Source organism: Triturus cristatus, chromosome 12, assembly GCF_964204655.1.
Source record: "Triturus cristatus chromosome 12, aTriCri1.1, whole genome shotgun sequence".
NCBI classification, from domain to species: domain Eukaryota; kingdom Metazoa; phylum Chordata; class Amphibia; order Caudata; family Salamandridae; genus Triturus; species Triturus cristatus.
Genome location: NC_140595.1, coordinates 385635077 through 385662344, shown reverse-complemented (window position 1 = coordinate 385662344; position 27268 = coordinate 385635077). Strand labels below are relative to the sequence as shown.

General features: G+C 44.5%; 1 protein-coding gene across 1 annotated transcript in view; it reads right to left on the bottom strand.

The window, feature by feature from the left end:
* Positions 1 to 17800, bottom strand: part of LOC146776003 (uncharacterized) — a 508564-nt gene extending 490764 nt beyond the window's left edge. Inside the window, exon 1 of the mRNA XM_085637925.1 lies at positions 16461 to 17800. Coding sequence (XP_085494051.1) covers positions 16461 to 16925 — 465 coding nt within the window. The 5' untranslated portion in view covers positions 16926 to 17800. The remainder of the gene's footprint in view (positions 1 to 16460) is intronic.
* Between the last annotated feature and the right edge of the window lie 9468 nt (positions 17801 to 27268).

Sequence of the window (27268 nt, the reverse complement as noted above, 5' to 3'; positions counted from 1 at the left end):
AAGATTGAGAGATGCGTCAGAAATTCTGACGCATCTGTTGGTGCAAAAATCACGCATTGCTGGAGTCGTGTCGCAAGCACGATGCAACTCCAGCAATGCAGGGGGAGACTGTGCTGGGTCACTCCTTACGCCTGCTTCACGCAGGCGTAAGAATTTGATGCAGTGGCATCCTAGAAGTGGCACAGTGAAATCTTGTAGATTTCACTGCGTCACTTCTACAAGGCTTTTTTGAGTTGGAACGCCCACCCTGCATACATTATACCTGATGCAGGTATAATGTGACGCAGGGCTTTACAACGTGACGCATCTCCCTAGATGCGTCACGTTGTAAATGGGACGCATTTTTATGCTGCTGCTGCTTCACACAAATTGACGTAACGGCGGCGCGAAAATTACTCAAGGGGCTTGTAAATCTGCCCCATAGTCTATAGTAGATGCACAACCCCTTCCTCTAAACGTTGGTTCAGAGAGGTTATTATTATTAGTTATAGCAGAGATTTCCATCACATTAATTAGGTTATGATTAAGTAGATGGTCCAGTAATTCAACACCCCTATTACATGAATGCACCTTAAAACTATGGCCTGTGATTGGGGTGATTTCCCTAGGAATCTTGACATTAAAATCATCCCCCAAGCAAATCCCAACTGTGTTGCCGAATCCGTCATGAGGTTGTAGTGTTGCAATAAAATCAAACAAATTGAGAAAATTTACATTGGGTACAGAATGAAAATCGTTATCATAAAAATGAATTAAACATATGGATACACCCCTTCTTCATATTAATGCTTGAAATTTGTCATTGTGTATATTTAAAACCTTGAAACTACCTCTCACAGCAATATTAACCCAGATTGAAAGACTGCCAGGTGGGTGACCCAATGTCGGAGTTAAGGCGAGAATGTTAAAACATTCAAACCCTTTGATATATAAATCTTGTGTTGCCTAAGTCTCCAGGAACATAAGAATGTCCTGCTGCTCATGTACAATGTCTAGCCAATCTGGAAGGATTATTTTTTACTCTAAACCAGCGACATTCCAACTGAGAATGTTTAGATTTAAATCATTAATTACTTTATTTAACGTGTCATGTTCACCAAGCTCTGAGGAATACAGATAAGCATTCGGTGAAAAGGTGGGCTCGTTGGTTACTGATGATGGCGTCAGTCAATCCTGGGCATCCAAATCAGAAAGTGCTAAAAACCTGTTATGCATGATAGGGTAGTGAACATCTTTTATCAAGGGCCTAGGAATGGGTTTATAAAAGTAGCCTAGCGTAGTGTGTAAATGTACGTGGAGTTGGTAGTAAGGTCCTCCTGTGCCTTCAATAGTGAACTTACCAAGGACGGTCTGCGAAAGTTGATCACAATGCATTCCCCCCTCTATGTTCTTTGGTGATGCTCTCACCCACCTGACTATACGTAACATAATGATGTTATTCATGTCTGACACCTTAAACCTCCTATGTTTGGATAGCCAGTCTACACATTTATTTCGCAATTGATCCCATGTCTCCCCCTGGTCTTTCTTAAGGGTTGACACCCCTGCCAGCAGCAAGACATAGGGGCATGCAGCTGGCGGCAATCTTAAGACCTCCATCTTGGACTTGGAGGTTCCCTTTCTCAGGGGGTCAGGTGCACTATTATTCAAACTGCCTAACTTTGGATTCACACAAGATAGGCTGGTCACTGATTTAAGCTGGCAGATTGTGGGCAAATTTCGAACAGCACTAGGTTTGTTTCATGCACTATTAGGCAAGAGGATTTACTGACACAACATTAAGCTTTGACAAAAAGCACTCCTTAACTTTGCTACATGTTATGCATGAACTTTTAATTAGAGGACCATTAGACAGAAATGACAGAAATGGAATTGGAAACAATGGATCAGGACTAGGCCCAGCATCAATTGGCGAGATTGAAATTCAACCCTCCCCTGTAGTGGCAGCAGACTGATTAGTCTCTTGTTGTTGGCTCAACTTATTCATCATAGTGTCCAGATGATCGAAACGTTCCTAAATGGGGGTAAAATTCTTGTCTATCAAATCTTTGATTCATACAAAGACAGTGTCAACAATAGTGTCAATAAGCATATCCCCAAAGGCACTGTGTTCAGATTTGGATGATATAGCCTCAGTCTGCGTACTAATAGTACTAATTGGTGCAACCTCTGGGATAGGAACAATCGAAGAGGACTGTATCCACGAGTTCAAGACAGTATGCGAAGAACTAGAGCGAATAGGTTGCTTCCTTTTGGAACTGGTGGGTTTCCCTGGTTTCCTTTCACACTTGACCACTAAAACAGTAGCTGGCACTGGTGGGTCTGGATGTAGCTGTGGCTCAGTCATATCGGCACCCTTGGGTCTCCTGCAAGAGGGAGCTGCATTGTTAAAACTGAGTCCCGGGGACATCAATGTGCGCGGTACAATTATAGGCATATAGGGTAATCAACTGGAGGCCCCCCTCCTGTTGAGCCATTTGATAGTACCTCGCTTCCCATGGATTAACGTCGCTCAGTTAGTTCGATTTCGCTGGAAATAATACTAACAACCCTTTCCAACATACTATCAATGCTAGTAGTATCAGGCCCCAGAGGCAATGTCCCTGTATGTTTCCCCATAATTGATGTTTAATGTCCATTCTATCGTCCAAGATAATATAAGGGCACCCACCTCAGTTCACCTTAGTCACTTAGTCGATTAGTTGTTGGAAAATGACGGAGGGGGGCCCATCCCTGCCTCTTCCTGGCGCTGACGGGCACAGATGGGCCCGTCCTTGGCCAGCCTTTGCCTGGGCGCACCTGCGCGCATCCCGTGCCATGGGAGCTCCAAGCTGAATTTTTGCGCCTCCGGGCGAAAGAAACATGCTGGCGCCTCCTGGGCGCATGGGCTGTTGGGGGATAGAGTCCCCAGGCAAGACGCAGCGAGGTGTGGCAGGCAAGGTGCAGCAGTGAAGGGGTCCAATGCCACGGGAGCCCGGAGCTGAATTTATCGGCCTCCAGGTGCAAGAAACACGCTGGCGCCTCCTGGGCGCAATGGCTGTTGGGGGATGGAAGATGCGGCGAGGTGCGGCAGGCAAGGTGCAGCAGTGACGGGCTCCTGCATCACGGGAGCCCCGAGCTGAATTTATGCGCCTCCGAGCGCAAGAAACACGCTGGCGCCTCTTGGGTGCAAGGGCTGTTGGGGGATCGAGTCCCCAGGCAAGATGCGGTGAGGTGGGCAGGCAAGGTGCAGCAGTGATGGGCGTGATTTCAAAATGGCCTTAGCGTTGGTCTGAATGTCCCGGGGATGTGTGAACATATCAGTAAGGCCCAATTTCAGAAAAACAGATTTAATATACACCAACAGTGGGATTACTTACCAGCTTAGCCGCAGGATTCAGACAACACTTGATCCTCAACAAGAGTGGTGCAATTTTTATTAGGTCCTCTATAAACTGGATGCTCAGATCATCATGGCAAATAAAATTTGCTGTGTTTTTCAGCACTACTGGCAATCTACAGGGTAAAACCGTTTTCACATGCTGCAGTCTATAGGCATTTTGAAACTCCCACACACCGCCGCCATAGACAACAGCCGAAATACATTTTGATTTAGACAGGGCAATCATCTCAGGCAGCGGTTTGTGATTTAAAGTCCTTGAAATTCAGACAATAGCTTCTGTATTTCTGCTCATTTGTACAAATGTTGTTTGGATATGTGCCCTCCATCTTAGAGTGAAGATAAAAGTTATTCATAAGTAAAATAAATATATTTGTCTTTCTAATAGGGGTGGATGGTGAACTTGGCTCCGCCAATGGAGTTAGCGGAGTTTACACACTCTGCTCTCCATGTGGAGTGAGGAGTTAGGCAAAAACCTCTGTCACCCCCGTGCGGCAGAGTTTACTGGTGCTGTGGCACCAACCCCTAGAGAAAATCCCAGCTGGCAGAACTTCGATCTGGGGCCATGTCCAACAGCGGCTCTCTGAGGGCACAGGCTTGTTCTGTGGCTCTGTATGACAAGGATAAGCACCAAGGGCACTTGACGTGTCTGATAAGGAAAAGTGGTTCCTGCACTCGCAGGGAGAGAATGGAGGTCAATCACAGACATAGGGCTTGACCCTGCAAGTAGTCTCTCCACCTTCAGCGGCAGAGGTGTAGGCGCTCAGCACAGTCAGAACCCATGGATTAAGACACAGGGGCACTCGGCATCCCAAGGGGCTGAGGCACACTGGTTCAGTAAAATGTATATCCTTGGGGACCGAGGCATGAGCCGCTCAGCTAATTCAGGGGCTGAGAATCATGGTAACGTTACCCTAACCCCTGTGTTTCTTGGGTGGAGGAGGCAGGGGCTTCAGTGCTCTGTATGATTTAAGGGACAGAGGCAGAGGAATGCTTTGCAAAGTCGGGAGCTGAGAGACATCGGTACTGTGCACTCTCAGGGGCTATGACACCATGGATATTAGTAAAATGTTGTGGACAATTGACATCGTAAATGCAGAGACTCGCGCCAGTAAGTTATGCCGTGTAGAGCTGGTCATGCTGTTGTAGGCCCATGTGGCATGTGATAGGTGGGGCCCCCCCGGGCAGTGTACATCTCCCCCAATCCTCCTCTCTGCCTGCCTTTGACAGAGCAGAGCACTATGTCCATGTTCGAAAAGGAATCTTTGAATGCTCCATCCAATCAAGGGATGAGGGATACAGGAAGACTATTAATTTTTAAACTACAGAGAACACATGACATGCATGTCTGGGGTCAGCGTAACATAGCCGCTTAAAAAACATTGCTTCTTTGGTTACGTAGTAAAAATATGCCATGTGAGGATGGTGTTAGAATCAGGTTGTACCACTGGTGCACATCTCCTTTCTGCTTTCTGGCATGAGTGGAGCGGGTTGCGCTGGATGTCCATCTCACACGAAATCCTGTGCACTGACTGAGCTGGCTGTATTCGGGATCTGCATCATTTGGAGCTCTGCCTGTGGGTGGCTCAGTGACACCTGCCATGCCCCACAGTTGATCTCCCCTCCCGGCCCAAAGATGAGGGGATGGATTAAGGACTGGCAAATGGTGGAGCTAACCCGCTCTGGTTTCCCGGGCTGCATTCAAGGTAAGTGGGACACCACAACATTAAAATATTTGTGATTTAGCAGATGCATATTTGTTCATGTATGTGGAGTGAACCAGTCTAACTCCATGTACAGCTTTTAGTTAACTAAGTTTTTTCCTACAAGGAAAGCTTACCAAACTGAATGGTTGCCTTAACTTGTTTACCTACTCGGCACATGCACAGAACTTTGTGGAATTATACGGAGTTTGTCAGCAACTCCACAGAATTCCACAGAGTGCAACTCCATCAAGGCCGGACTGGCTGTAGCGGGCACCGGGCAATCCCCCGGTGAGCCGCACGGGTGGGGCCGTTTTTGGTCCCTGGGGGCCTTTTTTGTTACAGGGCTGTTTTTGCAGCATGGCTGCAAAATCGGCCCTGTAACAAAATCGGCCGAAAATTGGCCCTGGCAAAGAGCTGGGCGGCAAAGCCGAGCACTTTGCCAGGGCCGGTTGTGGTTCCCAGTCCGGCCCTGAACTCCATGAGCTTCACCCAACTACTTTTTAAGTGAGGACCCCCCCCCATTCTTGTGCACTATGTTTTTCTGTGCAAAGCCCGCATGTCATGGTATATGATTTTGCCTGCTTAACTTTTAAGTCCATGCCTTCCATATACTACATAAAGTATTTTAGCAGCTTCTGGAGGCCATTTGGCATGCGCACAATTAGTACTGCGTCATCTAAGTAAAGAATTATGTGCAGAGAGTGCCCACCGATCTTGGGCACATCCGCTCAAGCCTGTGCAAGGTATTCAGTTATGCCAATTACATATAGTAAGAACAGAAAAACAGCTAGGATGCAGCCCTGTCTTACTCCTCTTAGGGATGATATTTGGGAAGTTGATTCCCTCTGCGGTCCATAGCGTACTGAAACTTTCAGGTCATGGTGTCGATATTTTACTAAAGTAAGGAGATCAGGTTCGACCCTCATATTCTGCATTAATTCCCAAAGTTTGACCCTATTAACCAAATCGAGTGAACTTGAGAGATCTATAAAAGCCATATGGATGTCCCCCGTTTTTGCTGATACATATTTGCTGGCAATAAGGTGCAGGTTTAATGATTTCTCTATAGTGCCTATGCCCGGTGTAAACCCAAACTGAATGAAGGTTAAGATCTTGTTCTCATTTGACTATGTTTCTAGGAGGGCCATTATTACCGCCCCCCTGATTTTTGCAGTAGCGTCAATCAAAGATATTAGGCTAAAACTGGCTGGGTCTGATTTGTGTAATTTTTTGAAAATTGGAACTAAGGTTGCAGAGAGCCATGACTCGGGTATGTGGCCTTCCACTACGCACCATAAAATGTTTGTTAAGACCGGACCCCAGAGGTATATGTTTGATTTAAAGACATCAATTGGCACCCCATTGGCTCTAGGGGAACTGGGCGATTTATCCCCTAGACTACCTCACCCAGTTCAGTAGGCCTTAGGAAAGGGTCCTGAGCTACGTCAGACTCAGCAGGTACGGGTAGGTCAACAGTGCGGAGTTGATCTTACTGATTAAGATGAGGGTATCCCCTGGAAAGTGGGATACCCACTTAACTTCAGGAATCAGAGATTCAACCTTGGGGATGTCAAAATCTGAGAAAAAAGGGTTATTTAATACTTCCCAGAATTTTGCACTGTCCCTTAAGGAGGCAGCAGCTGTCAAGTCTTCCAAGGCTTTTGTTCTTATTTCCTTTTCCCTAGCCTCCACAATGTTCTTCTATTCCCCTCTCACTTTACGAACAGACATGGTACAATGTGGGGTCAGTTTTAATGCAAGCTTTAAATGCTTCTGGGCAGCAGTGCATGTGGCTTTAAACCAACAATGCAAAGGAGCCTCTTTTATTGGCCTATTGACCGTCAGGCTCTCAGATATTGCCTCACATAAAGAATTAAAGATAAAAAACTATCGCCGCTTTTGCGTCCGTTTTCGGGCGAAAAGCAGCGATAATTTTATCGCCTAATAAGCAAGGCCACGCTATCACGTGAAACCTTGCATTAGCGCCTGAATTCTGAACGCCCAGCTTTGCAACTCTAATGAGATGCAAAGTGGGCGTTCCTGCCCTGACATGACTGGAGAAATGTCGCTAAGCGACATTCATCAAGCCCCACGCTATGAAGCATAGTGGCAAGAAAAGTAGCGATAACCCCTGTTATCGCAACTTTCCTTATGCCTGCTTCAGGACTGACTTAGCCATGATATCCTATGGAAGGTGGATATCATGGCTAAGTTTGCCTTGCCCTATCATCAAGCTAACGCCATACGTCGTTAGATTATCGCTGGGTTTCCAGCGATAATCTCACGTTTGGCAGTTAGCGCTAGGATTTTTATCACTTTTAAGATAAGCGTTGCTAATAGCATGCTATCTCAGCGATAAAAATCCACGTTAGCCGGCGATAATTATCCTAGCGCTAAGTGCGCTTAGCGATAATTATCGCCGGTCCTTGATGATATGCCCCATCATCCCTTATTAAGGTTGGAGGAGAAGGGTTTTCTCCCAAACAAGCCACTGTGGGTTCCAAGTTCTGCTGAATTATTTTTTGTGTAAAGCGAATCGATTTTTTCCACCTGACCTTCATTCCTCTATTTTTGTTAAAAACCTGTTTCCTCACTTTGTCTCCAGAGATTTTCTTGGCAATTAAATCTAGGAAGAAACACACCTGGTTGGGATCACTAAGGCAGAAATAGTTTTATGTTCATAAGCCTCACTGCCCAACCGGTTCCAGTGTTGACCCCTGCCTCTCAAATCCTTCATTGGTCCTTATCTCTTGTCACTGCGTGCAGCTGTTTTCTTAATTCAGTCCTCAAGGGTCCTCGCTCGGTGAACCTGCTGTGTTCTTTTCAGTCAGACCAGAAAAGTGAGCAATGATGTAGTTGTTGACTCAATGAGATTATGTTATGTGGCCTACTATTAACTGAGCATGTAGTCCCTCTCGGGAATAAAATCCTTGTCACATTCACCAGCTTCGAATGACGCCATTAAAATAGCTGAGCAGATTGGATTATAAAATGCTATTTAAGTGTTTTAATTTTTCCATTTTTCACTTTTGTTTTATTTCATTTTGTAGTATTTGAATTTTGCTTATTCTTATTTTGTTGTGAATAAGCATGTTAAAGCAGTTGAAACCGACCATTAAATTATAGTATGTTCATTGCTTTTTCAGTTAAAACCGAAACATAGCCAGCATATAAATTGAACACTTCAGTCAATCAAAGTTAAAATCATGTTAAATAGATGAAAATATACCTAAAAAAAAGTAAGGTAAGATTAAAAAGCTAAGATGTTATCAAAATCAGATAGTATTGAAATGTATAGAGTCTCTCACGATAGAAACTAAAACACACTGTTAATCACTGCGTACAAGTTGTAAGCATGTTCCACATCCTGCTTCAAACTGCAAATGTACAGCAAACAAGAGCCGCCTAAACAAGTGTTGCAATTTGCGACCGCTTTTTGTGACCAACCACTTTCTGAGACCAGCATCTTAATACATTTGACCCTTAGTTGATATTTTTTTACAGTAAAGTCAAAAAGAACAGAGCATACCTTCCATTTTTTTTCATGCTTTCCTTGTCCCACGACACGGTTATCTCCAGTTTTTATCTTTTCAAAAACTTTTTGCAATCTTCTAAACAATTACGCCAAATAGCCAAAGAGATGTGCTCTGATCTTGTGACTTATTATTCCAACATCCTGAACCTCTCCCTCCCTTTAGAAGTGTCTCGGAGTGCTTCAAAGTAAACCAGAAGTCTCCTCCCTTGAAAAAAACCTCCTGCAGATGTGACTGTAATAACGTTTACCAAGTTTTTGGATCACTACTTCATGCAAAACTGTTGTAAAGCTATTTCAACAACCAAGTGAAACAGTTAGTAAATGATAACAGTCAACGACTTTCAGTCAGGCTTCACAACTGGTGGCAACATCAAAGCTATCATCTTGCAATAGTTGATTGTGGGTTATATATTCTGGACAATGGGACTTGTGTTTGTTGATAGTGCTAGATATCTCTGTCACCTGCGACACAAATGGCCACGTCATCCTCATTACACTTTAAATAGGTCATTGGCTTTGAAGGAAAAGCTATGCTGCAGCGTGTTTGAACTCTGGGAGTGGCCACTTTGACCATGCCACCCTGGTAGTGCAAACCATAAATTGTCTCCATACAGATAACAGATCTGCCTACAAACGTGCTTGCCTAGTGCACAAACTTTTAAATTCTGACACAACACATTACTTGGCCAAGAATCTGACAATTTGTTGGGGGTAGGGTCATGGCTACAACGTAGCTAACACACTCCTCCTTCAAACCCATATGTTCAACAAATTAAATGCACCGTCAGTAAGTCAGCCTCCGACAGTGCTCCTAGAGTCTGGAACTCCATTCCATCTAATATGCATATGATTGTCTGCCTTTCTACATTCAAAAGGATACTACAATTATTTTACCTTTATCCTTGATCTATTTACTAGACATTTGACCCCCGAAGTGCTACTGAAGGCTCATTAAGATATATTACCTGCATACAACCTGGGCGGTGAACTCCGCTCTGCTCGCAGAGTTTGCATAGTTTTCTGCACTCCGCCTTACGCGGAGATCGCGGTGTTCCGAAAAACACTTTGCATTACGGAGAGGAGGTTTTTTCCTTGCTCGCGTTCGTCAACATCGTGTTGGTGACCGCAAGCGAGGAAAATCAACCTCCCAGCGAGATTTTTCCTCGTTCGCGATTGTCAACATCAAGTTGGTGATCGCGAGTGTGGAAAATCAACATCCTGGCGAGATTTCTCAACGCGGGGGTGGGTCAGGTTTCTCATTGCAAGTGGTCGCATATGCTTGCGACAGCTCGCGTTGAGGAACTGCCCGTTTGCATTGAGAAAACTGCCGCTCGAGTAAATATTTACTCGAGCAGCAGAAAAGGAAAGCAGGGACCGCTTGCACTGTGCATGGTGCTGTTCGCAATGATTGCACAGTGCGGGCAAGCATCCAGCACTGTGCAATCACAGCGAACTGCATTTTTCTATCGCACTCCGCCGCTTGAGGCGCTCCGCGTAGTGCGGCAGAGTTTTTTTTGCACTTCGCGGAGTTCCGCGCAGTGCAACTCCATGAACTCCGCCCAGGATTAACCTGCATTAACCGGTCATCTGTACATACTTCTCTACATAGTTTTGTGCTAGTATACTAACATTTAGAAAATTCTGAAATGTGACATTTTCTATTTTGGAATAGTACTGCTAATACCTCTGTACATATTCGTTTACTATGTTACTGTCATGTAGGAGTTTCTAAAATGTGGCATTATATGTTTTGTTATAATACTTTTAGTATTTTACGTACAGTTTTCTGTGTTTTAAAAATCCCTAGGCCCAGATTTAGGAAGCCTTTGCATCGTCTTTGTGTCAGGCAAGGAGACGCAGGGCAACACAAAAGCTTATTTGGGATTTACAAAGCCATGGAATTACTGGTTTTTGTGGCTTTCAGTGTCTTTGTAAAAAAATGTAATGTGACGCAGCAGCTTGTGCTCTGTTACATTTCTCCATTGTAGGCATTCCATGGGTGGCGCATAGGCGTTCACATGCATTCACCTATGGATTTCACTCAATTTCAGATTTACCAAGTTTTTAAAGCAGATAAGCCTCAAATCGGTACGCCTATCACAGAGAGGCACAATGAGGAGAAATATGATTCTATTGCTGCTCTGTATTTGTTCAATACAATGTAAAGTGTTCTGATGCTCAAGGGTTTTGTAAGCACTACATGAAATGACCCCATAAATAAATAAATAAAAAAATATATACATACATACATACATACATACATACGTAAATGTTGTTGAGAGATTAATAATATGGAGGTATACCAAAAATGTTAGATGTATCCTTTATGTGCAGTTCCCCATCAGAGGCTTATTCATGGACATCGATTCAGTAAAATGCCAGGAGAAAAGAAAGTGACATCACAGATCCTTTGACCTTATTGGAATCAAAGAAAGTGACATCCTACAACCTTTAACCCTGAAACTTCCCATGAAGTGATGTCAAGTGGCCTAAACCCACAGGATATCACAATATTTGACATCACTGAAGCTTCATTATAACTGTGTCATTAATAGAAAATACAACACAAATGTCTCTTATAGATACACCTATATTAGTGTGCTGTCATAATCTTTGAAAGTGGTCTGGTGCAATATGCTACTTACCCTACATTGTACTGAGCAAAGCGAATAAACAAGAGCTCTTTTGAATGGCTTTGGGGGCAAGGAGTTCACCCCACAGGGAAATATTGAAAACATTGCTGAAATATTGCATTTTAAAGCATGGTTTTCACATAAATCTGTTATAAATTCAGTAGCTATTAAAAGGCACTCGATAAATATATAAGATCTTTCACGGTCTTACATAGCCAATGAAACCTGATTTTCCATAGAAGTTGACTCCCTTTTTTCAAAATGTGCTATGGGTGCCTCATATGCATAAAATAAACTCAATTGTTTCAGGGCTAGCATTTTACCATGGTTCCCCTAAATGCCATGTGTGCCCATGATGCCAAAAATTGCATATATAAAATGCCATTCCTGGAATTTTGCAATGGATGTGATCCATGCCCCTAATGTCAAAAATGACCTCTAATATGGTAGAGCCAGCAATTGTTCGTGTTTTTTGTCACCCTCCTATATGCAACAGCAGTCATCCTTTATGCCAAGAATCACCTGCAGCGTACTAGCTTCAGCAATTTGCCATGGGTGTCAAACACCAAGAATAACCTACAGTCTGGCTGTATCAGCCTTTTGCTATGGATGTCTCGCATATCTAGTATTTTCTCTTATATGTCAGATCCCTGTCTGTTAATAATTTCCTCCATATGCCAACACTAATGTTTTGCAGGGCCAAAAGCAGACTTTCAGGGATAACACCACATTCTCACTCATGCTAAATTACATTCACTAACTCACACTCATTCTAATCTACTCTCTCTTATTCAATCATTCTCACACCCTTGCACTCATTCATTCTCACTCTCTGGTGTTCAATCATACACTCACTCACACATTCTCATTCATTGTTAGATGAATTAGTTCACACCGATTCACTGAACTAACATGCAATCACTCTCACTTTATCATTCTCAGTCACTCAAACTCACTTATTGACATTTAATCTCAATATTGCCACTCCTATCACTGACTCACTTTCTCTCACACTCCCGTGCTCACATACACGCTTACACATAAACACTTCTTCTCTCACGCAAAAACACTCTCACCTGCAAGCATGCACACAGCATACTTTTAAAAACCTTTTTTTTCTTACCTGACACTCCAGTTTTTGTTACACTAACTGTGAATAATATACAATTATTCACTGCTAGCGTAATGAAAACTGAACTGGAAACAAGGGGGAAGAAGCTACCCCTGTCTTTTTGGCATTGATTTTTCCACCTATGAGGCCAGGGGTCGCAAAGGCAGTGCAAGGGGTCACAGGGAGCAAGCCAGGGGTCACAGGCGACCCATAAATGACGTCCTTAGGGTTGATGCCTGCTCTGAGAAAGAGGATCTCATGTATGTGTGTAGTGAACAAAGTGAACTGAAGTTAGAATTCATGCTGTAAACAAAAAAGTTTGAAGCACAGAATCTGCTCTAATATTAATGCTTGAAACACACTAAAGTTGATGGGAGGGATGCTTGCAATAAGTCTAACTACTGGCCAGCGGCTGGTGACATTTGAAACTGGTAGGGCGTAAATGTTGCGGATGTATGACACAACCTCAACCACTGAGTTACGTTTTAAATCTAGACTTTGTTTCTCCCGTCCATGCACTCATAACATATAATGCCTACTAGTATGGATGATATTTGACTTCTATACCTTGTAACTCTTGTAGTCTTATGCTACATGTCCATTACCTTGATTTACAGACTTGTATGAGTTATTGTCTCTTTATAATGTATGCGTGCAGTGCTTAATTTGAGCTGGTGATTTCCAGTTAATCATCAAAACTGGCGCTTATATCACCAGTTACGGACACAATCACTGGCACACAGAGCTTAAGTGACTTGTCCATAATCAAAGGATGTTGAGCCACGCCGAGCCTAGAACCTGGTTCCCCAGCTCCAAATCGTCAGCTTTGGCCATTACGCCACTTGCAGGGTTTCATGGTTAGTAGTTGGTTCTGTTTTAGGCAGCGCTAACATGAGACAGGAGGATGGTGCAAGCTGCCTCTTGACAAGAGCCCTGGCACCTATTTGTTTACAAATTAATCACTGTGTATGAATGTGCTCTAAAGTGCTCCGACACCCTATATTGGGATGAGTAGCGCTATAAAATATTTAAATAAAATAAATTAGTGCATTTAAATTGGTTTTTGTGTTGTTATTCATTCAGGCAAATATGTCTGACATTCTTAGAGTGAATGCATATTCAAAAACCTGCCTCTAAATCGTAGTTTCTCTTAAGTATTTAAGAAGTGATAACCTAAGTGTCTTTTTTTCCCATCCAGTGGAGTTTGGACAAGTGAAAGTGAGAAAGCTACCTCACCCCCTTTAGGCTGTTGCTCTGAACAGAAAGCAGACACTGTATCCCATTGTTGGCAAATTACATTTAACCAAATTCAGCGTACTTCACTGCATCAGCAAGACACCAGCGCCTGCCCCCGAACAGCTGCTGGTTCCCTGATCCTGCTTTATCCCCCTCATTTCCTGCATGTAGCATACCAACATGTGCAACAAAAATATGAACCCACTGAGCGGTCTTATATAAAACATAAATCTGTGACCCACATCTATAGGTAATGCTGTGCAGCATGTACATTAACTACAGAGCTATTTTATGAGATAAACATGAGATAAAAGTGCACACAGGTCACTCCAGCAAATGCATTAACACCACAGTTCTCGTCTTACATCCAGAAAGTTCTGGATACTCACAGATCGTAGCGGCAGGTGGCTTACATCATAACCTAGTGTAAAAAAACAGCCTGCCTGTGACTTAAGTAAGCCAGAATAAATTTACTATTCAACTTTTCCCTGCTGCCAATTTCGCTGAGGACGGAGTTTGTAGAAAGAAATAACGCATAGACTCTCATGACTACCCAATTTCTGCAGCCGCCTTCGGTGAATATAAATAAATTATCCAAGCATTGTTTCATTCCTCATTGTTCCCTGCTCTCTCTTACAGTTAGGTACAGCACTCTATAGGGGGCTGGGGTTGTTGGCTATCACTCCTAGAACAGAGAAAGGAGCCCCACCGAAAAATTAAGGAAAACGTTGCATATGACGAGCCAATAACTGCCCAGGCTTAAGTAAACCCGTATTTCATGGACGTCTCACTTCTCTGGGACTCGAGGTTTGGATTAGAGAGCCCAGGGCAGTGTCATGTGAGGCGGTTCCACTTTCAGCGAAGTCGACTTACCAGGGATGACTCACGGTATCTGAAGATGTGAAACAATCGTACAGATAGGTGCAGTCGCAGCTCGCGGGGGTGTGGGGGGTCGCGCACGGGGGGAATGAAATATTTTTTTAAAAACTTACCTCACAGCCGGTCCACGGGTCCATGCCACCTCTCAGACCTCTGATCCCCTGGGCGCCTTCACTAACGGTACTGGAGGGGCCTGCCAACCCATCTCAGCCAATCCTGGCGCTGCCAGCAGAGCCAGGATTGGCTGAGGGCACAGCTTACGCTACGCCCGCCGCCTGCCCATTAGGAGACCGAGGGGCTCCTAATGGGCATGCGCAAGGCAGTAAAAACACAAGTACGCATGACTGGGCACGGACTAAAAATTAATCTCCATGCCCACTCATGCGCACTTGTGCTGCCTTTCCCTGGCTTGTGACAATGCATGTCAGTCAACATGACGCCGGACCGCCCACGGTCCGACGTCATGCTGACTGACATGCATTGTCAGTTAGTTCTCCCCACCCTCGGCGTCTCTGAACTTAAGTAAACTAAGTTCAGAGACACCGAGGGAGCTGCGGGTGCGGGCGGGTGCGCGGGAGCGTAGCCCCAACGCCCCAATGGACGATCTGCGCCTGCTACTGGCAATTGCCAGGGGAAGCATTCCAACCCATTGTTCTTGTGCCCACCATGCCACAACAGTTTTGATCCAGACATGCAAATCAGCCTTGACCCTGCTCCAAAAGGAATAGTCCAGCCCGAACTGCCAGGTCATGCACTGCCCAGACTGGAACACAATCGGCCCAATACCGATTTTGCCATGTTTTGGGGTTGGATACGGTACCCCTTCTGGACATACCCTTGCCACTTGGGCGGTACAAACAAAAAAACTGAGGAAAGCACTAAAAATGTAAAGTAGTCCTTGGTCATTTTATTACAATTAAATTCATTTAAATGTCATCTGTCCATGATTATATGGAGACATCCTAATGTGCATTCACTCTATCCAATAAACTCAAGCACCATTGGTTGTAAAACAAAAGTAATTAATATTTGCTCTTCAATCTTCTTTATCTCATAGCAAGCAACATGTCAGCCCAGCCAACATGTTTCATCCCTGCAAAGGGACTTCATCAGGGATAACCTATGGCTTTTGTCACAAGCGACATATCGATAGCGCAATTCTTTTATCAAATGTCCAGTGACATCCATCACTGGATAAAATATCTGCAAAACTTTACTTAAACATTGGCATCTCAGAAAGGCTCTGGCTTCAGGAAGGATCCCAGGAGACATTCGTTGTTCACCTCAGTTGGAGATGGACTCTGATCAACTCAGAAAACAATCATAAAGCTCAGTAATACTATTGTTTCTGTGTAGCGGAAAGGACAGCATCCAGCTTAGGCGCTACTCCTATTTAGTCGGTACTTCAACCTGATAAACAGTTTTATCACCTGTATTCAGGGCCGGCTTTAGCGCTGGTGGTGCCCGGTGCGACAATCATTTGTTGTGCCTCAGCCCCTCCCCCCTCATGACCACCTCCTCGTATTCGCTCACTACCACGGGCAAAAATGCCCCTCATCTCTGATATCATAAGTTATTGTTAAACCCAGTGCCTCCTCCTGAGTTCAGCACCGCCTCCAGAGGCCAGCGCCCGCTGCGGCCGCACCAGTCGTACTGCCCTAAAGCCGGCCCTGTCTGTATTCATTAATTCAAACTTCTGACTGCTGCAGTAAATGCTCAGCTGAGCGGGCCGTTTTGAACTCTCTTGCCGTGTTTTCCAAAGTTTGAGACACAAAATAAATTTACCAATGCTAATGTATTGGGATTGGGTGCCCATCAGAGCCCCGTGATACTGGTGTTTAACATTTATCTACGGGAGTGGTCAGGAATTTGAATAATTGAAGACAGGTGCAAAAACTGTTTATCATGCTCTCTTTGCCATGATGTATAAATGTTGATTACTTTGATACACTGTAGAATGTAATATTAATAGTACACTTACTTTAGTGCCTAGCAGAATTTGTATATCCATAATTTGCTTCTTCTGTTCCAAAATGCTAAGCAAATGCTCCTGGAAGACCCCAATCTTTGTGTAAAAATGGTCATTGTGCCAACAGCCTTCAATGTTATCAAAATCAACCCCAAGAGGGAGGAGGAACTGAACACTGCGTGGATCAAGCGCGATCTGCTGCGGCCTGCCGAGAAGTGCTGCCCGGGCGCGAGAGTCCATCACTGTCAGCTTCAGCACCTTGTGTGACCGTACAGCAACCAATGCAGCAGCCAACCCCACAGGGCCCGCACCCACAATCAACAGGGTCATTTTAGCCCTCCACTGTCGCAGCCGATCAACGCTGATCTTCACTACCACATACACAATCACCGCCAGTAGTGTGTTGAGAGCTGTGTCGAAAAGCCGGTTGACCTGTTGACTCTCCGTATCAGGGACTGAGTTGCCATGACCTTCCATCTTCTCCCGCGATAGAAGAAAATAGAAATACTACAAAAGGTGTACAACATAAAACAGAGCCAAGATGCGGATCCCTGTATCCAGAAAGTAAATTCTCCTGCCCAAGATCCAATCATCAGCTAGTTTTTTAGCATCAGGTCTTGCCACGAAGATTTGAGCATCTTAATCCATCAATTTCTTTTGTGCCCAAAACTGTGCAACAAGTTCTCCTTCCTCAGGTATAACTTCCAGCCAGTTAACTTGTAGCAGCTGGGAGCGCCTTCAATACTTCAGTCTTCATATAGTAACTCCCGAATGGCTATCTCGCCCAGTCAGGGAACAGCAGCTGTGTCTCTCCCCTTCACCAAGCATCTTACTGACCGGCTGCCCCACACTTGACAAAAGCCGCATTTAACTTGAGCATGCACTGCCCACCTGGCTTGCATTCTGCGGACAAATTAAATAAATCACCGTTGCTACAAACCACTGGCGTTTTAATGACCAGATACCTGGAAACAGCACAGCAAAAAACATACAGCGCTTCTTGGAAGTAAGCTGTTGATCTCTATCAGAAGCCGAGCCTCCCACTCTCGCGTGGAGATGTGCCCTTTACTGACACACAGCCATCTGCAAAGGGTTGCCAGGCGCCCTAGGAAAACACCGCCTTAACACCGAAGCCAGACGCCGGCGCCCTGCACGCATCTTGCGTGGAGGAAGCTGTGTCCTTTAGTGCAACAACTGCTGTGCCGGAGCACACGGAGCTGCAGGGGTGGGGCCTCCTGCACTGTCTGCAGACCGCCTTTCAGCGAGGTCAGTCAGGTGCCAGCGCCTCTCAGCTGCGCATTTACACTCACTCCGCTGACAATGTGCTGGCAGGCGCTGGGCTGTAATAATCCTTTTCACTGCGGATGCCAAGCGCAGCTTCCCGAGAAACAGAGTTCACTTCCGCCCCTCATATATCTATCCCTGAGACCCACTGGAAGAGTCACAGGGACAAAGTTCAGGATTTTTACGCTCTCCCCTTCTCCTTTCATATTCAAATGAAGTCAACGCGCTGAGCGGTTTGTCCAGGAACTTACCAGGCTTTCAGCGCACGCCAGGACGCCTAACATGGATGCCAGGCAGCACAACACAATTGTTTCTGTTTGTGTCTGTTATTGTTGTATGTCAAGATTCCAGTTTTGGGAACCAGGGAGCGCACTGGACGAACTCATCCAGATTAAACTCCTAATGGGTGTAAAATGATCCGATTTCTGCGAGTGCCGAACGGTTTAATTCGAATGCACTTAAGGGCTTTTAAAGAAAGGGAATGGCATTTTGATCTTCATCCAGTGGCACGCAGAATTTTATTTCAGTGTCATAAAAAAAACTGCCTTCACTTTATTGGACTATTTATGGCACCTCAATAAAACTGGCCCGATGCCTCAGCGCTAAGGGCACTCTCCGTACTCTTGCTGTCACCCGCATAGTGCTGTACACATACGACTCATTTACTCTTAAATAAAGACACACATTTGTTTTGAAGGCCGGAATGCTTTTAATTTTGCCTAATTTTATTTTCCTTTTTTTTATATAGAGCAGACATTATTCCAAATGATGTACGATCGTTGCATAGAAAGTGTAAGAGTAGGTTCCTAAATTGTAAATTGTATTTATAATAGCGCTTACTACCCCCGAAGAGGAGTTGAAGTGCTTTGCAGTGAGTAGCCCGCTGCTCCGGAACCCAAGGTTAGAGGTAAATACGTAGTAATTGGTATAAAACAGTTGTCAGAGATACATAGGTGAGTCAACTGAATCCAAGTATCATGTGAGAGAAGAGTAGATAGTAGAGGCCCTGAGCGCAAACATGTGTTCAAGAGGTAGTAACACATTTATAACAATAAGTAACACAAAATAAAGGATACAGTACCCCTTACCGTAGATTCCATGGCCATATCCAGTAGCCCCAGGTACTTTTTTTTACGTAAGTGCAATCTCCCTTACAGCCCGAATATTTGGTTTTGTGTAATTTGTGTTATGTTTAGTTTTCTTCCACTAATACTGTTTATATGATTTTGTTATAACAGAGATTGGCTTTATGTCTTGCCAGAACTGTTTAATTGACTTTGCACTGCAGTTACTTGAGGTGTACTGGCCATAATCACCTTTTTTGTTAAGGTACTGTATAGAAAACTAATTGAACCAGTATCTTACGTGACGTTCGTACGCAAGGGCATACATCGTACAATTTCACACAGATGACTGTCTAAGGTATATCACACAATACACATAATATTCATAACATAAAGTGGAACTCCGAGGTCATGAAACCCCTTCTCACTCTCAGTGGCGGCTCGCACAGGTAACGCTGAGGGGCGGTGAAGTGGGGCGGGGCTGGGTGGGGGGTAGTGGAGTGTGACATCTGACAGGAACGTTGAGAGTAAATAATAAAAGCACTTACTTTGCGCTTGCAGCATCGCCAAGTCGGCAATGTTGCGAGCACAAAGTAAGTGCTTTTGTTTATTTATTTACTCTCAACATTCCAGTCGTTTGCCACACTCCACTACCCCCCACCCAATCCCTCCCCGTCCCGCCTCACCGCCCCACAGTGTTACCTGTGCGAGCCGACAATGCTCACTCTCTCCTTTAAAGCCTGTTCCCATACTCATTCGAAAAAAATAGATACAAAGGTTGTGGATCTATAGGATAAATGTGGAGCCTTTACTGTAAATATAAACATGCCAAAATGCAAATTGTAATTGGTTTTAGAATATCATTGAAGTTATATGTTGCAAAGTCACCCTTTGCCCTGGTCACCCCCCAACTTTTACTGGTGGTAACTGACTCTGACTGACCCTGGGCTCTGCCTAACCAGGCCCAGGGCCAGGACTATGCTGAAAGAGACACATTAGAATACAGTTAAAACACCTACATACACTAGGGTACACAATGGTATGGTGGGGTACCTCTGTGATTGGCATGACCTGCCCTATAGCCCCCTAGTATATAACAGGGCAAGGGGATTGAAACTACCTAGAAGTCCCTAGTACCCTTGGGCATGGCAGTTTAGAGGCCAGCAGCTATTTTTGCACTTGCATGTGTGCACTGCTGAAGCTTGAAGTCAGTTTAAAAGCAGCCCTGGGTGCCTGGACTGCTTTTAAAAAGTAAATTGTGTCCATACTCGACTTTGGTGTTTGGGACACTTAAAATGGATAACCTACAATGTTTTGGCTTATTGGGGACCCCCAGGGTCTCCCCTAGGTATCCCAGGGGTGGGGGGTCAGGTATCTATAGGGTACACCCTTATAAAATGAGTTTTTATATGCCTAGGTAAAGTGAAATTTCACATTTCACTCCCCACATTGTGGTAAAGTGCTGCTCAAATTCGACTTTGATGCTAGGAACACTGTGGAGGGAGGATCTGCAATATTTCTACAGATTCAGAACACCTAAAGTCTCCCCTAGTTGCACATGGGGTGGGGTTCCTGTAGATATAAGACAAGTACTTATAAAATATGTTTTTGTAAGTCCTGGTGCTGGAAAAATGGCCCAAGTCATTTTTCCCATTGCAAATCCCCTGTTACATAGGTCAACATGGTAGGACGTTATTAATCAATAACTCTTGATAGAAAAAGCCTAGAAATGCTGTTCAAAGACTTCCCAGAATGGCATTAGTAAATCCAACAATATCATAGTGTTGATTTTCCCCTAAAGTGTACATACAAGAAGTTATAAGACTTTCTTGTTTGTAATTCCAAATTCAGCCTTCCAGTGGTCTGTCCTGATTGGTCAGAGTTAAGTGGATTAGCCAGGCTCCCTTGTAGAGGTGATAAAGAGCCCCTGGGCTTAACCAGCTCTGCTGGCAGGACAGTGTGCGGTTCCATAGGAATGCTAGGCCCGGGGGAGCAGTCGTAAACGATGTTCTTCAAAGAGGAGAGCTGAGAACAGTGTCATTTACAATTCTGAACTTTCCACCTTAGGCAGATGGTAGGATTAAGGAAGGTATGAGCAGATGCAGGGGACCCATCCTAGGGGTGTGTTTAGCCAGCTCTTACCTCCTTGCTGGAAAATCAGCCATTATGGATTTGGAAGATTTGATGCACTCTGGGAAAAAATAATGCCACACTCTACAGGATGTGGTCATATCTTTGAGGAGTTACCCTTCTCCCATTGACAGAAGTGACCTCCTGCCTGACCCAGAGAACTTGGTATAAGTATTTGAGAGGGGCAGATCCCTCCAGATCTGCTGCTTGAAACTTACTGAAGCAAGAAGTGCTCTGTTGAGAAGTTTTGCTGTGCAAAGATTTCTAAGGCCTGGCCTCTGAAGACTGCACCATCTGAAACTACAGCCCTGTGGATTATCTTGCTGAAAAAGAATGAAAGAGTGGACTCCCTGAAAGCTACAGGTTAAAAGAGCTCATCTGGAACATCACCAACTAAATCTGCATCTTGGAGAACCACCTGTGGATTTGTAAGGGTTTTGTACGAGTGGATTGTGGGAACTAAAGTCCTCAACTTTCAAGGACCATCTTGGAGCTTCCAGACCCTTGTAATGAGTTTGAGACACTTTGGGACACCTTGAGGAAATTCAGGAAGAAGTTCAAGAAGTTTGGAGAACTTTGGAGCAACTTTGAAAAAAAGCTCCATAAAGTGGCCAACTCAACCTGGCCAGCCAGGCCGCCTGCCTTCAACCGCAAGCCGGCCAAGCCAACCAGGTTCGTCGCGCTAAAAGCTCCATGGGTCCAACTTCCAGAGTTTGACCGGAACTAGAAGAAAACATAAGCCGGCGAACCCTCACTGGATCTGGCTACACGAGGAGCATCGAGAGACCCCGTGAGAAAAAGCTCCAGAAAAGTTTCTAAGTCCGCTCGTAGAAAAGGTGACCGGGAGCAACCGCGAGAGCCAAGCCGCCTGCCTTCCATTGCGGGCCGGCCTGGATTCCTGGGTTGTCCAGCTGAAGCACTCTTGAGAATTTTTTCAAGTCCGCTCCAGGGAAGTTGACCGGGACCTCGTCTCAAGTCAATCCGGCGAACCCTCACCGAATCCGGACTGACTGGGAGCTTCGAGGGGCCTCGACTCGAGGAGAAAAGCTCCACAAAAGTTTCTAAGTGTGAAGGTAGAAACTGAGACCGGGACCTGTATCTGCTCAGGGCTCCATTGTGCCCGGCCTGAAACTTTGACTTTGGCCCGGTCTATCCCGAGCAGGTATCACAATATGGTGCTATTATCTTCTAAGTGCTATGTTTTATTACATCTTTGAAAATTAATTTCTCCGGTTCCCTACATTAGATTTTTGTCGTTTTGATGTAATTTTAAAGATAAAAATATTTCCTATTTTTATAAATTGGTGTTGGATTTTTATTATGTGTTGTGTCATAATTATTTACTGAAATTGCGTTTTTAATAAGCCTGGGCAAAGCACTACGCTACGCTCGCGTAGTTTGCAAAGTTTGCGCTACTTCGAACTACACAAATTGCACGTAGCACAGTGCAAACATGCGTAGCGTTGCGTAGTGCAGCGGTCATTTTTTGCTTGCTCGCGGTCCTCAACATCAAGTTGGCGACCGCGAGCAAGCAAAATGACATCCCGGCGAGACTTTTTCCTTGTTCGCGATCAGCAACATCAAGTTGCCGATCGTGAGCATGGAAAATAAACATCCCCGCGAGATTCTCAACGCGGGGAGGTCAGGTTTCTCATTGCGAGTGGTCGCGTATGCTCGCGACCGCTCGCGATGAGAAACTACCAGTCCGCGTTGAGAAAGCTGCCGCTCGAGTAAAAATCTACTCAGGCGGCAGAAAACTACAGCTCGTACTGTGCAAGATGCCGTTTTCAATGATTGCACAGTGCCGGTTGCTTGTCTGCACTGTGCAATCATTGAAAACGGCATCTTGCACAGTGCGAACAGGGTACTACGCAGTTCGCGAAGTGCTACGCATAGCTCGCGTAGTGCGAAGTGCACTTTGCGTAGCTTCGCGTAGTGCTACTATGCCCAGGGTTCGTTTTTTTTTTTTTATTTTTATTTTTTTTTTTGAAACCGTTTATTGCAGTTTGTAAAAGTTACAGGTATGGGCCTACAACCACCCGGCCGGCCGCTAGAATGACAAAAGCATATTGCATAGATACAGTAAAAGTCTCTCGGCAGTGCAGAGCAGTGAAACAGGAGTAGTCAATGGTGCAGGCCACACAGCTCCAAGCCCACAGTACGGTTCCCTTTTCTTAAAACAAAACAACACCAAAAAACCACACCCGCAAGGCAACCCGCGATCCAAAGTGACAACACGTGCCAGGGTTCGTTTTTAAATGCTTTACATACCTGTCTTTGAAGTTAAGCCTGTCTGCTCGCAGCCACGTTACCAAGGGTTGAGCATAGGAATAATTTTCCAAGACCTATGCTGAGTCCTATCATGTGTTAGTGGCCTTATTGCCAGTGGCAGACCTACATTAGCTCCTACCAATAACCCACTTTCCAACATTATGTTTATGTTAATAAGTTTATGAAGCACACAAATACCAAAAATGGCATATTGGCGCTATATCAGAAACAGTATCGAGCAGGAAAAAAGAAGAATGTTGATCTTAATTCATTAGGGACCCAAGCAGGGTCACTTGTTTTTTAAGAGAAGTGAAATCAATTCCGTAGGGAGCAGGAGACAAAGTACGTAAAGGGTCATGTAGGTCAAAAGATAACAGGTATTTATTTAAACAAAGTCAATTTTAGAATGCTCACATAATAAGAAAACTAGAGAAAACGTGGTGAGAAATAGTGATAGTAGTTTTAAAAAGACATCGCATTGACAACAATATAGTAGTTGAATTCCATAATTGATCTTTACAAGTTATAAGGAATTCATGTTGTGGGGTGATCGACAGCGTTTCAAACCCAATTATTGGGGTTCATCTTCAGGACAGTGGTGAGCATGTATTTTGAAGTTAAACTGCCCGTAAAGTTCCTAGAGGCTCCAAAGTGGGAGGCAGGGGCTTCAAAGGTTAATGATTTGAAATCAAGCAGCTTGGCAGTACATAGATCCACCTGGAGAATATAATTTTCTTTAGAGGGGCAACAAGGCAGTGAATAGGAGCCTGAGGCCGAGCAGTCAGAGACGTCCTGCAGCTCCTGGGGCTGGCTGATGAATGCATTGGAGCCTTTAGGAACTTTACGGGCAGTTTAACTTCAAAATACATGCTCACCACTGTCCTGAAGATGAACCCCAATAATTGGGTTTGAAACGCCGTCGACCACCCCACAACATGAAGTCCTTATAACTTGTAAAGATCAATTATGGAATTCAACTACTATATTGTTGTCAATGCGATGTCTTTTCAAAACTACTATCACTATTTCACACCACGCTTTCTTATTATGTGAGCATTCTAAAATTGACTTTGTTTAAATAAATACCTGTTATCTTTTGACCTACATGACCCTTTACGTACTTTGTCTCCTGCTCCCTACGGAATTGATTTAACTTCCCTTAAAAAACAAGTGACCCTGCTTGGGTCACCTTTTCTATTGGACCCTTTTGGGCCATACTTGAACCATTGTTCTTAACTCTTCATTATCACCCCAGGTTCACATATCGGGGTACCCTTGTCTCCTAAAACCTTAATTAATTAGTGGCCGGAGGGAAACAGCCAAGTCTTCAATTGTTTTCTAAAACTACGGAAATTGGGCTGCGCTCTGAGATAATCCGGGAGTGCATTTCACTATTTACAGGTAGTGTGGGAGAAGCTACTTCCTCCCCAGTGGGACTTCCTAATCCTAGTGACCACTACCTTATTGGCAGTGGAAGATCGCAGGTTGCGGATGGGTGTATACCACTTAAACATCTTTTGGAGAGAGAGAGGATGCGGATCGGTGTATACCACTTAAACATCTTTTGGAGGGAATGAGGGTCATCCAGTCCTGAAGAACCTTATGGCCCCAGGACAATGGGTAAAATTGTACCTGCTCCCTGGTAGGCAGCCGTGCAGGTCATGAATATTCAGCGAGATGGAGCAGAATTTGGGGAGATTCAGCAGCACTCGGGCTGCAGCATTTTGGAGCATTTGCAATTTACTAAGCATATGCTGCTGAGAGCCTGAGTACAAGGCGTTGCAATAATCAAGTCTTGAAATTACCAGAACCGAGATTTCAGTTTTCTTTCATTCTGAGGGAAGAAAGGGGAGGATTGTTTTTTAACACTTCCAGGGTAAAAAAACAGGCAGACCTAACCTGATTTACATGTTCGCAGCCGTGGCTGCTGTAGGTCTGAGTGGTGGGGCTGGCTGGGGGGAGGGGGGGGGGGGATTTCGAGAGACGACCACGAGGGAAAATTAACTATTTAATTTTTCTTCGTGGTCGTCTCTCGAAATCCCCCCCCAGCCAGCCCCACCGCTCCACTGCCCTTACCTGCAGCAGCCGTGGCTGCATGTTCGACAAACACCAGCCTGGTATAAAAAATGACCACTAACTTTCTTTACTTTGTGAACTGATGATGGAAGGAGACCTAAATTTGAAGGCCACCATGGTATTCTTCAAAAGGAGGTGTTATTGGCAAAAAGCATCACCTCAGTTTTCTCCAAATTGATTTTTAGGCAGTTTTTTCACATCCATTCGGCAATATTTCTCATACAGATATTAAATTGGTTGGCTACTATTTCTGGATTTGAGGAGACCAACACTATTATCTGAGTGTTGTCCAAATGATCAGATGAGCTCAATGAGGGGGGTAATGTATACGTTAAAATGGGTAGGACTCAGCGAGGATCTCTGGGGATCCCCAGAGGAAGTATGAAAGGCTCAGAAATAACATTTCCAAGAGTTACTACTTGCTCACAATTGGAAATAAAGGAGCTAAATAGGTCCAGTGCTCGATCCCTGATGCCTAAATGTTTTAGACCCGGTCAAACGTGTCTGAAAGATCAAGTAAGATCAAGGCTGCTCTTTCTCCATTATCAACGATGGCTCTAATTTCCTCAGTGGCATCTATAAGGGCTGGTTCTGTACAATGATTGGGTCTAAATCCATGTTGAACTGGGTCTAGGATGCCCATGGTCTCCAGAAAGGCAATGCAATCCATGTTCAGGATTTTTTCAATATTCTTTGCTGGAAGTGGAAGCCGAGAGATAGGTCTGTAGTTTTTGACCTCTAAGGGATTAAGGCTCTAATTACAATGTCGGGTGGTCTTGAGTCTGCCCAACACCGTTTTGGAGTGGGTACCAACCGACCGAAGGTCTGCAGGTCCGAACACCACATTAAGATGTGACCACACATGGTGCAGTCGTAAACTCCCATTTCTCCTCGGGAGCTTGTGCTGTGAGTGGTTTCTGCCCACAGCAAAAACTCCCATAGAGAAATGGGAGTTTGTATAAATCCCTGCACTGTGTGGCAGACACCTCATGGTGCCTACCGCACTGCACAGGGATTTACAGGGGGGCACCCTAGAAGCCCCCCAGGTCCCCAACCGGAGGCCAAAGAGGCATGGGCCGCCTGCTAGGGGCCCCCAAATTCACTTTCCGACAGGCTTTTCATGTCGGAAATACCAACATAAAAAGTCTGTCGGAAACCGACATCATAATCCCGACGGAGGAAACACCATCCGTAAGGGACTATGTTGCTTTTTCCAGCTGGCCGATGGTCTTCTTGAGCTGACAGAAGCCAGCCGTGATCATAATACGGGGATCGGAAGTCAAACCAAGGATGTCGGTCGAAAAGATTCCGACCTGTGGTCAGAGGCTTTCCGACCGACATCCTAATGAGACCCTTGGTGTTGCTTTTTTAAACAATGGTAATATAGATGCTTTCTTTCAAGCCAATGGAAAACATCCAGAGGACAATATTTAATTTAACAGTGTTATCAGGTGTACTGATATGATACTAGCTATCGGATGGATAACCTGCGGAGGGCAGGGATCCGATGGGGCACTAGATTTTAAACCTTGAATTAATTTAGTTACCTTATCCTCTGTGAAATGGGGTAAAGGTAGTAAACCGTGCAAACCTTTGTTTTTTATTGGCTGGAAGGATATTCTCTGATAGCTCCTTACTCATAAAATTTCAGCATTTCCCACTAGATTGGTAAACGTCTTAAACATATTTGTAACTTTGGAAAGAAAGAAATCTGCAATATTGTCGCACAGTGACTGATCTGGAGTCGCAGAATCCTTAATACTGCACTTGGATAAAGGTTTGACTGTATAGACAGCTCTTTCCATTAGTTTTTTGCCAAATTGATTTTATCTGTGAAAAATATACCTTTGGCTGCCTTTATTTTCATTTTATAATATATATTTATAGTTTTGAATTTAATTTTCTTGTCAGCGTCATAGTTAGCTCTCCACAGCTTTTCCTGATGTCTACATTTCTGTCTATATGTTCTGAGATCTTGGGAATGCCATGATGCAG